Source organism: Chiloscyllium plagiosum, unplaced genomic scaffold (assembly GCF_037043375.1).
Source record: "Chiloscyllium plagiosum isolate Xiang-an unplaced genomic scaffold, Cpla_swu_hap1 HiC_scaffold_2, whole genome shotgun sequence".
Classification (NCBI taxonomy): domain Eukaryota; kingdom Metazoa; phylum Chordata; class Chondrichthyes; order Orectolobiformes; family Hemiscylliidae; genus Chiloscyllium; species Chiloscyllium plagiosum.
In genome coordinates, this window is record NW_028270140.1 from 62185358 (window position 1) to 62199294 (window position 13937).

General features: G+C 41.2%; 1 protein-coding gene across 5 annotated transcripts in view; it reads right to left on the reverse strand.

Moving 5' to 3' along the window:
- The window catches only part of secisbp2 (SECIS binding protein 2), a 121263-nt gene that overhangs the window by 33528 nt on the left and 73798 nt on the right, over window positions 1-13937 (reverse strand). For all 5 annotated transcript variants that reach the window (XM_087997158.1, XM_087997154.1, XM_087997150.1 and 2 more), the window contains one exon: window positions 12982-13141. In XM_087997158.1, the coding sequence (XP_087853284.1) occupies window positions 12982-13141 (160 nt within the window). The remainder of the gene's footprint in view (window positions 1-12981; window positions 13142-13937) is intronic.

Sequence of the window (13937 nt, forward strand, 5' to 3'; positions counted from 1 at the left end):
ATTTAGAATAAGGTATCGTGTTTTCCAAGACTGGGGGTGGAAGGAGGTGTAGTCCAGGTAGCTGTGGGAGTCGATGGGTTTGATACAGATGCCCATATTGAGTCATTCACCAGAGATGGACACGGAGAGGTCCAGGAATGGGTGGAAGGTATTAGTGAAGTTGCTGAACTGTTCAACCTCCTTATAGAACCCAAGGTGGCCATCACATAGTCATCAATTTAGCAGAGGAAGAAGTGGGGAAGGTGGACTGTTCCATTTATGCTACAAAGAGGCAGACATAGCTGGCACCCATGCAGGTACCCATGGCTACCCCTTTGGTCTGAAGAATGTAGAAGGATTCAAAGTTGTTGAGGATGAGAATCAGTTACGCCAATTGAGTGTGTTGGCGGAGGTGTACTGGATGGATTGGCAGGACAGGAAGAAACAGAGGGCTTGGAGGCCTTTGCCATGGCAGATGAACACGTATAGATACTGGGACTGGGGAAACGAAAGTCATGGAGGAGAAGGAGGGGCGTGTGGTGGTGTTCCAAATTTATATGGGGAGTTCCTGGACCAAGGGGAAACAGGACGGTGTCAAGATATGAAGAGATAAGTCCAGTGGGACAGGAGCAAGTGGAGACAATAGGTCGACTGGGGCAGTCAGGTTTGTGGATTTTGGGTAAAAGGTAGAACCAGGCAGTTTGGCGTTTGCGTAACTATGAAGTTGGTGGCTGTGGATGGAAGATCACCTGAGGTTGTGGATAGTCTGGGAGATGGTTTGGTGATGGAAGGTGAGGGGGCAGTAGCTGGAGATGGCAGAGTTGGCACCTGACTTCAGAGATGTAGAGGTCAGTGCACCAAACTATCACTGCACGTCCCCTTGTCTAATAGTTTAATGGTGAGGTTGGGGTTGGAGCAGAGGACTGGAGGGCTGTGCTTTGTGAGTGTGCGAGGTTGGAGTGGGTGAGAGGGGTCAATGTCATGGCAGCAGTTGGAGCTGAAGATCCAGGGTGGGTAAGAGACCAGGAAGACGTATTCAAGAGAATGGAGTAGGTTTGCAGTGGGAGAAAAGGTCCTTGGAGGGTAGGTGGGAGTCACAATTTTAAAAAGTAAGCATGGAGGCGGAGGCAGTGGAAGAAAAGTTCAATGTTGCAACATGTATGGAATTCGTTGACCTAAGGAGTGTAGCGAGATGAAAGTGAGACCTTTACTGAGCACTGATGTTCATCCTCAGTGAGGGGAAGATCTGGGGGGGGGGGGGAATGCGAAAAACTCGCCACTTGTCTTATCATTTGCAGGGAACTGTGGACCTGTACACCTCTCTAAGTCAATGCTTCCAAGGGCTCTGCCATTTACTGCATAATTCCCTCCTGCATTTGACCTTCCAAAATGCATCACCTTGCATGTGTCCAGATTAAATTCCCTCTGCCATTTCTACCTCTCTTCCCTCAGTATTCTGGAATAGATCCTTTTAGGTCTGAGGTACCCATCTACATTAACACCAAAATCAACACCTTTTTTAATATTGACATGCCCTTGTTAAGGATATCACTCAAGTCCTCTGGCTCTATGAATAAATTTTCTTTATCCCTGAATGGACCTTTCCAATCTACTCTTCTGTTCAGTACATACTTATAGTTAGCCATAGGATTTTTCTTAATCCTGTTTGCCAAGGTCATTTCATGGCCCCTTTTAGCCCTCCTAACTTGTTCTTTCCTGCTTTCTTTGTATTCCTCAAGGGCTCTGTCTTCAATTTCCTTAACCTTACATATGGCTCCTTTTCCTCTTTAACTAAGCTCACAATTTCTCATCATCCAAGGTTCCCAAATCTTGCCATCCTTATCCTTCATTTTCACAGGATCATAATGGTCCTGAACTCTAAAAGATTGCCACATGATATAAATCTGGACGTACATTTACACTCAAACACCTGCCCCCAAAATACATTCCCCAGTTCCTGCCTAATATTGTCATAGATAGCCTTCCCCAATTTAGTACTTTTACTCTTACACCTATCCACCAACAAATTAAAAATGACGAATTATGGTGACTATTCCCGCAATGCTCCCCCACTGAAAATTCTTCACCTGGATGGGATCATTCCCCAACAGCAGGCTTAGCATGGTCCCGTTCCTTGTCTATTCACACATTTCTTCAAGAAACCCTCCTGGATGTACCTAACAAATACCTCCCAACATCCGAAACTTTGTGCTAAGGGAGTCCCAGTTCATATATGGGAAGTTAAAATCTCCCACTGCAACAACCCTACTATTTTCATATTTTTCCATCATTTGTCTACATACCTATTCCTGTATCACCCTCTGGCTGTTGGCAGGCCTGTAGTACAACCCGAAGTGAATGCAACCTTCCCATTCCAGAGTTCTACATGCATGGCCTCATTGAATGAGCCCTCCAAAGTGTCCTTCCTCAGTACAGTATGACTAAGAGAAAGAACACAGAGTGAGGGGTTACTGAACACTGTGGGACTGGCAGTCTGAATTGCATTTGTTTTATCACAAGTATGATGACAGGTAACTTAGAGCTTGGTTTAGTGCATTTAAATACGATATTGTAGCTATATAAGAAATTTGGTTTAATCAGGAAACATCAGTGATCATAAACCTCCAGTCAGAAAAACACCCCTCCATAATACCCTCTATCTTCTATGGCCAAATCCCCTACTTCTTTCACATTCCTATCTTGTCCGAAATATCTAAATCCCAGAACCTTAAGCTACCAGTCTTATCACTCTGACAACCAAGTCTCTGTAATAGCTACAATATCATAGTTTTATGCACTAAACCAAGCTGTAAGTTCATTGCCTTATCTGTCATACTTTTTGTGTTAAAACAAATGCAATTCAGACCACCAGTTCTGCAGCGATCAGTAATCTCTCACTCTGTGTTCTTCATCTTAGAGTCATACTCAGAGTCATACAGCATGGAATTATCCTTACAGGCTTTAGTCTTTAAAGCCTCCTTGGTCATTTCCACTTGCTGACCTACTGTGCTGATTCCCACCTTGTCACACTAGATTAAACCATGCGAAGTGACACTGACACACCTCCCTGCCACAATATTGCTACCCCTCCAGTTTAATCCTTCTTGTACAGATCCTGAAAAACATCCCAATGGCTCACATATCTGAAGCCCTCCCTCCTTCACTCGCTCTTTAGCCAAGTATTTTAACTGTAAAATCTTCCTATTCCCGGCCTCAGTCACATGTAGCACAGGGTATAATCAGAGAATCATAGAATCCCCACAGTGCAGATAGAGACCATTTGGCTCATCGAGTCTGCACTGATCCGCCAAAGAGCATCCTGCCAAAACCCCTGCATTTGCTATGGACAATCCACCTAGCCCACACATCACTGGACATTACAGGCAATTTAGCATGGCCAATCCACCTAACCTGCACATCCTTGTACTGTGGAAGGAAACCCATGCAGATACGAGAGAACATGCAAACTCCACACAGACAGTTGTCAGAGGTTGGAACTGAATCCAATTCGCTGACCATGCAAGATAGCAGTGCTCTCCACTGTGCTACCTTGCCTAGTAAGCTTGAGTTTACAACCCTAGATGTCCTGCTTTTCAACGGATTACTTAACTCACTTTGCAGGACCTCGTCACTCTTCCTGACTATGTTGTTGGTACTAACATGTACCATTACGTCTAGTTGTTTATCCTCCCTTTACAGAATGCCTTGCACCCACTCCTTGACCCTGAAGAATGAGCAATGAATGCTGACCAGCCAACAAAGACCACATTTCTTGAAGGAATAATTTTAAAAAGAGATGTATCAGATGGTTTTTTACTAGATGCACAAAGTCAAAGTGTAGGGTTGGATTCGGGCATTGATTTAGATATCAACTACGATTTTAGTGGTTGATGAAACAGGCTCGAGAGGCTAAATGATCTCCTTTGTTCACTGTGTTCCATAATTGTCAAGTGAACACAAATATATGAGTCCAATTGGGTACATGTTTTACATACATTAATTTACAGCTTGAACTGTAGCTGAAAGTCCATGAATAACAAGTTGGATGGTGGAATAGGAAGAACATTTTTTTTTTAAACTTCACTCATGGGGTGTGGTGTTCGTTAGCAGGTCAGCATTTATTGTCCATTCATAGTAGCCCTCAAAAAAGGTGGTGGTGTCCACTTTCTTGAACCACTACAGTCCATGTGCTTCACGGATGCAGCTCATCAGCTCCTTCTCCAGGGCACCGAAGACAATAAGATGTAGGAGCAGATTTAGACCATTTGGTCCATCAAGTCTGCTCCACCATTCGATCATGGCTAATATGATTCTTTATCTCATTCTCCTGTCTTCTCCCCGTGACTATTGGTTCCCTTACTAATCATGAAACTCTCTCTGCCTTACAATCACCAGGTAACAGATAATAAATGCAGACCAAGCCATTGAGGCTCATATCTGCTTAGTGAATTTTTAAAGAAAATGTTTTCTTCCTATTCTCACTCTTAGCATGCTCTTTCATTTCAATAGCTACATTTCCCTTAAGGAAAAAAGCACAAATATACAGACTACAGAGGCTTAAAATATTAAAGGACTATTTAATTCAAATCATAGAACAGTGCAGTACAGGAACAGGCCCATCGGCCCACCACATCTATGCCGACCGCGATGTTTTCTAAACAAATTCCATCTGCCTGCACATGGTCCATATCCCACTATTCTCTGCCTGTTCACATATGTGTCTAAATGACTCTTAAACTTTACAATCGTATCTGTTTAGACCACATCCCTCAGCAGTTCATTCCAGGTACTTATCACCCTCTTCAGGAAAGCAACATTCCTTGCACATCTCCTTTAAACTTTACCACTCTCACCTTAAACCTATGACCTCTAGTATTTGACATTTCCACCCTGAGAAAGAGACTCTGACTATCCGTCCTATCCATGCCTCTCATAATTTTGTATACTCCTTTCAGTTTCCCCTCAGACTCCAATGCTCTCGCGAAAACAATCCAAGCTTGTCTAACTTTTCCTTACACCTAATACACTCCAATCCAGGCAACATCCTAGTAAACCTCTTCCACAACCTCTCCAAAGACTCCATGATTTTCCTATATTGAAGTGATCAGAATTGTACACAGTACTTCACATATAACCTGACCAAACTCTTATACATTTGCCATAGGACTTGCCAACTTTTATATTCAGTGCCTTGACTGATGAAGACAAGCATGTCTTATGCCTTCTTTACCACCTAATCCACTTGTGTTGCCAGTTTCAGGGAGTTATGGACTTAGACCCCAAGGTATATCAGTGCTCCTCAGGTTACGGCCATTTACAGCATACTTTCCTCTTGCATTTGACCTCCCAAAGTGCATCACCTCACACAGGTACAGATTAAACTTCAGTTGCCATTTCTTTGCCCAATTTTCCAGCTGATCTACATCCTGCTGCATCCTTTGATATCCTTTCTCACTATTCACAATTCCACCAATTTTCATGTCATTTGCAAATGCTAATCAGACCAAACCATTACAAGTAAGAGGGTCCAACACTAACCCTTAAGAAACACCAGTGGTCACAGATCTCCAGTCAGAAAAACACCCCTCCAGAATACCATCTATTGTCTTTGGCCAAACAAATCTTGTATCCAACTTGCTCATATACCCATCCAAATGCCTCTTAAATGTTTCAATTGTACCAGCCTCCACCACATCCTCTGGCAGCTCATTCCATACATGTACCAAGCTCTGTGTGAAAAAGTTGCCCCTTAGATCGCTTTTAGATCTTTCCCCTCTCACCCTAAACCTATGTCCTCTAGTTCTGGACTCCTCAACGCCAGGGAAAAGACTTTGCCTACTTACCCTATCCATGCCCCTCATAATTTTGTAAAACTCTATAAGGTCACCCCTCAGCCTCCGACGCTCCAGGGAAAACAGCCCTAGCCTGTTCAGCCTCTCCCTGTAGCTCAGATCCTCCAACCCTAGCAACATCCTTGTAAATCTTTTCTGAACCCTTTCAAGTTTCACAACATCTTTTAATAGGAAGGAGACCAGAATTGCACGCAATATTCCAATAATGGCCTAACCAATGTCCTGTACAGCCACAACATGACCTCCCAACTCCTGTACTCAATACTCTGACCAATAAAAGAAAACATACCAAGCGCCTTCTTCACTATCCTATCTACCTGCGACTCCACTTTCAAGGAGCTATGAACCTGCACTTCAAGGTCTTTGTTCAGCAACACTCCCTAGGACCTTACCATTGAGTGTATAAGTCCTGCTAAGATTTGCTTTCCCAAAATGCAGCACCTTGCATTTATTTGAATTAAACTCCATCTGCCACTTCTCAGCCCATTGGCCCATCTGGTCCAGATCCTGTTGTAATCGGAGGTATCCTTCTTCGCTGACCACTACACCTCCAATTTTGGTGTCATCTGCAAACTACTAACTGTACCTCTTATGCTCGCATCCAAATCATTTATGTAAACGACAAATACAAGAGGACCCAGCACCGATCCTTGTGGCACTCCACTGGTCACAGGCCTCCAGTCTGAAAAACAACCCTCCACTACCACCCTGTCTTCTACCTTTGAGCCAGTTCTGTATCCAAATGGCTAGTTCCCCCTGTATTCCATTAGATCTAACCTTGCTAATCAGTCTCCCATGGGGAACCTTGTCGAACGCCTTACAGAAGTCCATATAGATCACATCTTCTGCTCTGCCCTCATCAATCCTCTTTGTTACTTCTTCAAAAAACTCAATCAAGTTGGTGAGACATGATTTCCCACGCACAAAGCCATGTGTTGACCAACCCGTGCCTAATCAGTCCTTACCTTTCCAAATACATGTACATCCTGTCCCTCAGGATTCCTTCCAACAATTTGCCCACCACTGAGGTCAGGCTCACCGGTCTATAGTTCCCTGGTTTGTCTTTACCACCCTTCTTAAACAGTGGCACTACGTTTGCCAACCTCCAGTCTTCTGGCACCTCACCTGTGACTATTGATGATACAAATATCTCAGCAAGAGGCCCAGCAATCCACTTCTCTAGCTTCCCACAGAGTTCTCGGGTACACCTGATCAGGTCCTGGGGATTTATCCACCTTTACCCATTTCAAGACATCCAGCACTTCCTCCTCTGTAACCTGGACATTTTGCAAGGTGTCACCATCTATTTCCCTACACTTTGTATCTTCCATATCCTTTTCCACAGTAAACACTGATGCAAAATATTCATTTAGTATCTCCCCCATTCTCTGTGGCTCCACACAAAGGCCACCTTGCTGATCTTTGAGGGGCCATATTCTCTCCCTAGTTGCCCTTTTGTCCTTAATAGATTTGTAAAAACCCTTTGGATTCTCCTTAAGTCTATTTCCCAAAGCTATCTCATGCCCCCTTTTTGCCCTCCTGATTTCCCTTTTAAGTATACTCCTACTTTCTTTATACTCTAAGGATTCACTTGATCTATCCTGTCTATACTTGACATATGCTTCCTTCTTTTTCTTAACCAAACCCTCAATTTCTTTAGTCACCCAGCATTCCCTATACCTCCCAGCCTTTCCTTTCACCCTGACAGGAATATACTTTCTCTGGATTCTTGTTATCTCATTTCTGAAGGCTTCCCATTTTCCAGCCGTCCCTTTATTGCGAACATCTGCCCCCAATCAGCTTTCAAAAGTTCTTGCCTAATACCGTCAAAATTGGCCTTTCTCCAATTTAGAACTTCAACTTTTAGATCTGATCTATCCTTTTTCATCACTATTTTAAAATGAATAGAATTATGGTCGCTGGCCCCAAAGTGCTCCCCCACTGACACCTCAGTCACCTGCCCTGCCTTATTTCCCAAGAGTAGGTCAAGATTTGCACCTTCTCTCGTAGGTACATCCACATACTGAATCAGAAAATTGTCTTGTACGCACTTAAGAAATTCCTCTCAATTTGATCTGTACCAGCCTACCATGAGGGAACTTTTCAAATATTAATATTTAATTATCTTATTCTCATTATTCAGATTTTCCATGTAGTAAATCATTTCTGGTTGTTTTTCACAAATAAGGTGTGGGATTTTATAACTCATTCCTCACTCTCATAATCAAACTTTTAAATGCAAATTGCAATTTAACCCATTCATTCCATGTATGGGATTACATTTTCCAACCTACTCACAAGGAACGGATTCATAATTTAGGGACTAATCATTCCCATATGAATGTTAAGAAAAATCAAAGCAACAGTTATTCAGCTATTATTTCCGAATATTAAATAAGATTTTTGCAAAAATTAGCAATGTTCCATCTATGATATAATTGATGAGGTCAAAGTATGTTATATATATAATAAAAATAAATGTACACTTTTAAAGAAGTTCTGCAATTTTGTTCAGAATGTTTAAAGAGTAATATAAGTGCAACCACAACTGCAGATGATGTATGCTACAATACATATTATCTGTACACTGCCCATATACAAAGTCACCGGTTACAAAAATTCGAACTATTTTGTATTCTGACACATGAGAGGTAAGCAGCTAGTTCTGGCTTCAAACAGAATTTTTTATATCAGTTTAGTGAGGAACACTGATGGCATTAGCTGATCGAAGTTCCACACTGTTCTGATCATGCACTAGTGGTCTTGGAAAGAGAGTAGGACAGACTGATAAGAATTCATCTTTCTTCTTAACTCTATAGTTGTACAAGGAGGTTCTGGAATTAATTCCCATGTGGGTGGCACGGTGGCCCGGTAGTTAGCACTGCTGCCTCATAGCACCAGGGACCCAGGTTCAATTTCAGCCTCAGATGACTGTCTGTGTGGAGGTTGCACGTTCTCCTTGTGTCTGCATGGGTTTCCTCTGGGTGCTCCGATTTCCTCCCACAAATCAAAGATGTGCAGGTTAGGTGAATTGGCCATGCTAATTTGCCCATAGTGTTTGGGGATGTGTAGGTTAGGTGAATTAGTCAGGGGTAAATAATAGAGTTGGGGAATGGGTTTGGGCAGGTTACTCTTCGGAGGGTCAGTGCAGATTTGTTGGGCCGAAGTGCCTGTTTCCACATTGTAGAGATTCTATTTGTGTAGTTTGTGCAAATATTGCTGTTTGGATTGCCAAGTGCAGAAATGAGCAAATCTCCATTAACCAAATGAATTGTTGCGTTAAGAAGTATTCAGTGCTGACTACCAGCCTTAGATATCCAACTTTAAAATCTTTAAGTGTGTATTTGGGGCTTGGAAATTATATTGACAGAAACAAAAAAATGGCTAAACATAGAGTGAGTGAAGATTGGGATGAGTTTGAGTTCAGATCTCTGGAAAAGCCAAAACTCTGTCCATTTTACATAAACAAAGTAGACCACCTCAAAAAGACAGATGTGTAATATATCTCCGTGGACAGATGCATGACATACATCCTTAAACAAAAAAAAAAGAGAAAATAAAACATGTGGGATATGTGCAGAACAAAAAGAACACTGCTACTTTGTGGTTGTATATCAATAATACGGAAACAAGTAAAAATTATAAATAGCCTGGATTCTGCATCACCACCATCATCCCACTAAAACTGATAGAATGTTTCTGAGTCTGTACATACCAGTGATTACACTCTTTCCAGAATGCAATCTCTAAGGAAACAGTGAGTTGATGAAAACCTCCACTCTTAACAATATTGGTCCCTCTAATAAACCTTGGGAAAGTCACAACCTTTGGCATGAGTTGCATCTTGGATTATTAGGTCACCACCTTCACTGGCTATCAAAAGTTAATTCTATGTTTTCAACCTGAAAATGCTCCATTATATACAAACAAAAATCATATTCTAAAATGCAAGCTTTTGTTAAATATGGCTTACACTGTAGTCATCAGTGTAATGAACAATTATGCTCGGTGTGAAATTGAGAGAGTTATCAGAACTGTTCTGATCATTTGAGATAAAAATAAAAGAGCATTCTTACTCAGGATCACATAATTAATATAATAAAACTGAATCAACATCAATAGAATTGATTATGAAATGAAGTGGGACAATGTGAAATCAAGCTCTTCTAAAACAATAAGTACATTGTGGATAAGTTTAAATCTAAAATAGCAGCACAGGAAGAGGAAACTATTCTTGAAAGATGTAGATGCTCTGCTACTAACTACTGACTTGTGAAGTGTCATCAACTCAGATCACTTAACCTCTAAACTAAGAACTTGAGTAAAAGATACATCAACACATCAAAGAGAGACCATTTTTGGAATAATACTACAATCGTCAGAGATGTGGTCAGAGAAATTGGTGTGCTCAAACAAATTAGAAACTCTAGCTGGCTGTGGGGAAAATTAGACCTCTGGTCAAAACCATCAAATGAAAGTAAACTGCACAGAAATAAACTACATAAAGCAAAATAAATAGCAACATAGCTAAAAATGTAATAGTGATATGCTCATTTTGCATAGACAGAAAAATGTTTTGTGTGGGAGAAAGAGCAACCAATCACCATCACAGAGTCAAAAGTGCTGTTTTAGACAAAGAAATGCTGAAGACCTATTAAAAGTCAGAGATTGGGAGACAAGGTTAGAAGCAAGACTTGATAATGCCTGAATTACAATATATGGAGGGTGCTATAATAGAAAACAGGAAGGAGTTAAGAGTGTGGTGTTAGTAAACAGGTTTGCACTTTGTTGGGCACTGGGTCCAGTGGTTTACATTTGGCAATAGAACTACTAATGTGCTGGCTGAATGATTAAATGGAGAAGTGATGAGGCATTTATACTGGACGGGTGGGGATAAGAGCTTGGAAAATGAGTTCAACCAGCATCAGCTAACAGTAAATAAGCAAACTGATGAGAGAAAAAGAATCAAACCAGAAGAATACAGAGCAGAAGAACAGAATCAAATTGATCAGTTGTAATTGAAAGATGTGTGGAAATAAATCAGAGGAACTAGAAGTCATAATTTTATAGGAAGTTCTCAACATGAATAAAAACGGAGCTTCAAAGTAGACAAGAATGGAAATTAATTTTACGTTATTCCCTGGTTAACAGACAGTGTCGCAATGTTAGACAAAATGGAAATACATGCTGTGTTGATTATGCAGACAAGAAAAGGGTAAAGACAGCATCAGTATGGTTGAAGCTTAAGGATTAAAAAAAAAGGTTTGTCAATCATAGTTCAGTAGTGAGACCCTTGCCTGAATTACAAGTTTCTGGTGGGGAATTTCAGCCCACAATCCTTCCATACCAAGAGGAACTCATCTCTGAAGTGCCATCAGTGAAATATCTTTCCACAAATAAGGTAACCCAAAACTCAGCGCAATACTTAGATTTGCACCCCTCATTCTGAGGGAGTGTACATTGACAGAAGTCTCATTTTTCAGGTAAAATATTAAAATTGTAGTCTCTAAACTGTTTATTAATAAAAATATACAAATACGCTTTTCCTCCTCCATACATGAGCCTTTATTTAGAAGAGTAAAGCTCATGTTTCTCATGCATACAATAGTTCACAACCATGTTGATGACCAGAATCAAGCATTCTGATGACAGAGCATCATAGTCCCTCCCAATTTCTGAGCATCTCTTAGCTTATCAGGGATAACCACTGATCCTTCCTTTCTCTTTCATTTTTCTCCTTTTTCTCTATTTAAATTTCCCCTATAGGCATCTTCTCCCAATCAAACAATTTTCTTCTTCTCCCTCACTCCACCTTTCCCAGTTTTCAGATTACTTTTCCCCTCCCTCTTAAAGATCCCTTTAATCCTCCAAGTCAAGAACTGCACTTGCTTTCTTGACTAGTGAACAAAAATAAAAGAGCAAATGGAATGTTTGAAGGGGTTAGAGTAGGCATGTCTTACTTCAATGGTATACAGTGCTACGGAGACCACATCTGGAGAACTGAGAGTAGTTTTGGTTCCCTTATTTGAGGAAATATACCATTTCACTGGAGGCAGGTCAGAGATAATTCCTCCTGCTATAAAGAGATTGCCTTCTGAGAAAAGGCTAAACAGGTTAGGATTCTGCTCACTGGAGTATAGAAGAAGAAGCAATCTCATTGAATGATAAGATTATTATGGGGCTCAGTGGAGTAAGTGGTATGGGGATGTTCCCCTGATGGGGTCATCTAGGACCACAGGGCATAGTCTAAGAATAAATGGGCACCTTAAGACTAAGATGGCAAGGAATTTCTTCTCTCAGAGGGCTAAACATCATTGAAATACCTTGGCACGGAGATCTGTGAGGGCAGTGTTCTGCCCTCCCAATTTTTAATATTTAAGACTGAGATCAATAAATTCTTGATTAGTTGGGGATACAGAGGTTACGGGAAAAGGGCAGGAAAGTGGTTGCAAGAAATGTCAGATCAGCTATGATCCTATTGATTGGTGGAGCAGACTCCACGGGCCAAATGGCTACTCCTGTTTCTATTTCCTTTTGTCTTATTGCTCACTGATCAGAGCGGAAGTGCTGAAAATGTTTGAGGTGGTGCCCAAAGTATACCAGTCTAACACATTTCAACACCTTTAAATAGACATGAGCTAGAATGGAAGTAGAATCTCCTGGTAGAATAGATTTCCTAAAATGTGGGAGACAGACCATTCAGCCCAACAAGTCCACACCAACCTTCCAAAGAGCATCCTACCCAGACCCTACCCCTGTAACCCTGCATTTCCTCTGGCTAATGCACGTAACCTACACATCCCAAAACATTATGGGTAATTTAGCATGGCCAATCCACCTAATTTGTACACCTTTGAACAGTGGGAGGAAACCAGAGCACCTGGAGGAAACCCACACAGACACGGGTAGAGTGTGCAAACTCCACACAGGCAGTCGCCAGAGGCCGGAATCAAACCCAGATCCCTGGCGCTGAGAGGCAGCAGTAATAACCACCCAGCCACCATTCCACCTTATCGCTGATCCAAGTATTTCAATCAGATTCCTAATTTCAGAATAATACGTGCTGACATATTTCAAAATACCTGGTATAATATTCATTCTTGCTTTTGGGAAGAGAACACAAACTAAAAACGGTCATAAAACGACTTGCCATTTAATTCAGCTGCTCTGTTTTGTGTGTCCAGGTTCTCATTCTGATCCGAAATAACTGCTTGATCCTCTTGAGCCAATACATTGCAACCTGATGGGATCAATCCCTTTTCCTCTAGCAAGCGTCGCTGTTTCCTTTCTTCTCTTTCCTTCAATATAATCTAATAGGTACAGAATACGATCAATGTTACATATTGACAAGTCACAGCAAACTTAAGAGATGGAAATTCTGAACCAGACGTTACACACAGAAAGGAAATGAAGGAAGGAAAGGAAAGGAAAGGAAAGGAAAGGAAAGGAAAGGAAAGAAAGGAGGGAAAGGAGGGAAAGGAGGGAAAGGAGGGAAAGGAGGGAAAGGAGGGAAAGGAGGGAAAGAAGGAAAGGAAAGGAAAAGAAAGGAAAAGGAAAGGAAAGGAAAGGAAAGGAAAGAAGGAAGAAAGAAAAAAGAGAGAGAGAAAGAGAGAGAGAGAGAGAGAAAGAGAAAGAGAGAAAGAGAAAGAGAAAGAGAAAGAGAAAGAGAAAGAGAAAGAGAGAGAGAGAGAGAGAGAAAGAGAAAGAGAGAGAGAGAGAGAGAAAGAGAGAGAGAGAGAAAGAGAGAGAGAGAGAAAGAGAGAGGGAGAAAGAGTGCACGCAAGGGAATAAATTAATGTAAAACATCTCGTGATTAAAGTCTAAAGGAATGGGACTATACATGTATACAATTTAATTTACAGTAGCGGAAAAGCAGACTGTGATATTACACTACATCCTATGAAAGAATAACAAGTCTTAAGACACCATTAAAAGTTTATTTACTCATGACTGGCCAAGCCCAAATTATTCTGACCTGTTTAAAAGAAATAATGTCTTGAATTTATATAGTGCCTTCATGATATCTAAACATTCCACAGCACATTAAAATCAAGGAGCTTCACTATTGTATTATAATATCGGAAGCAAGGGAATTAATTTTATCGC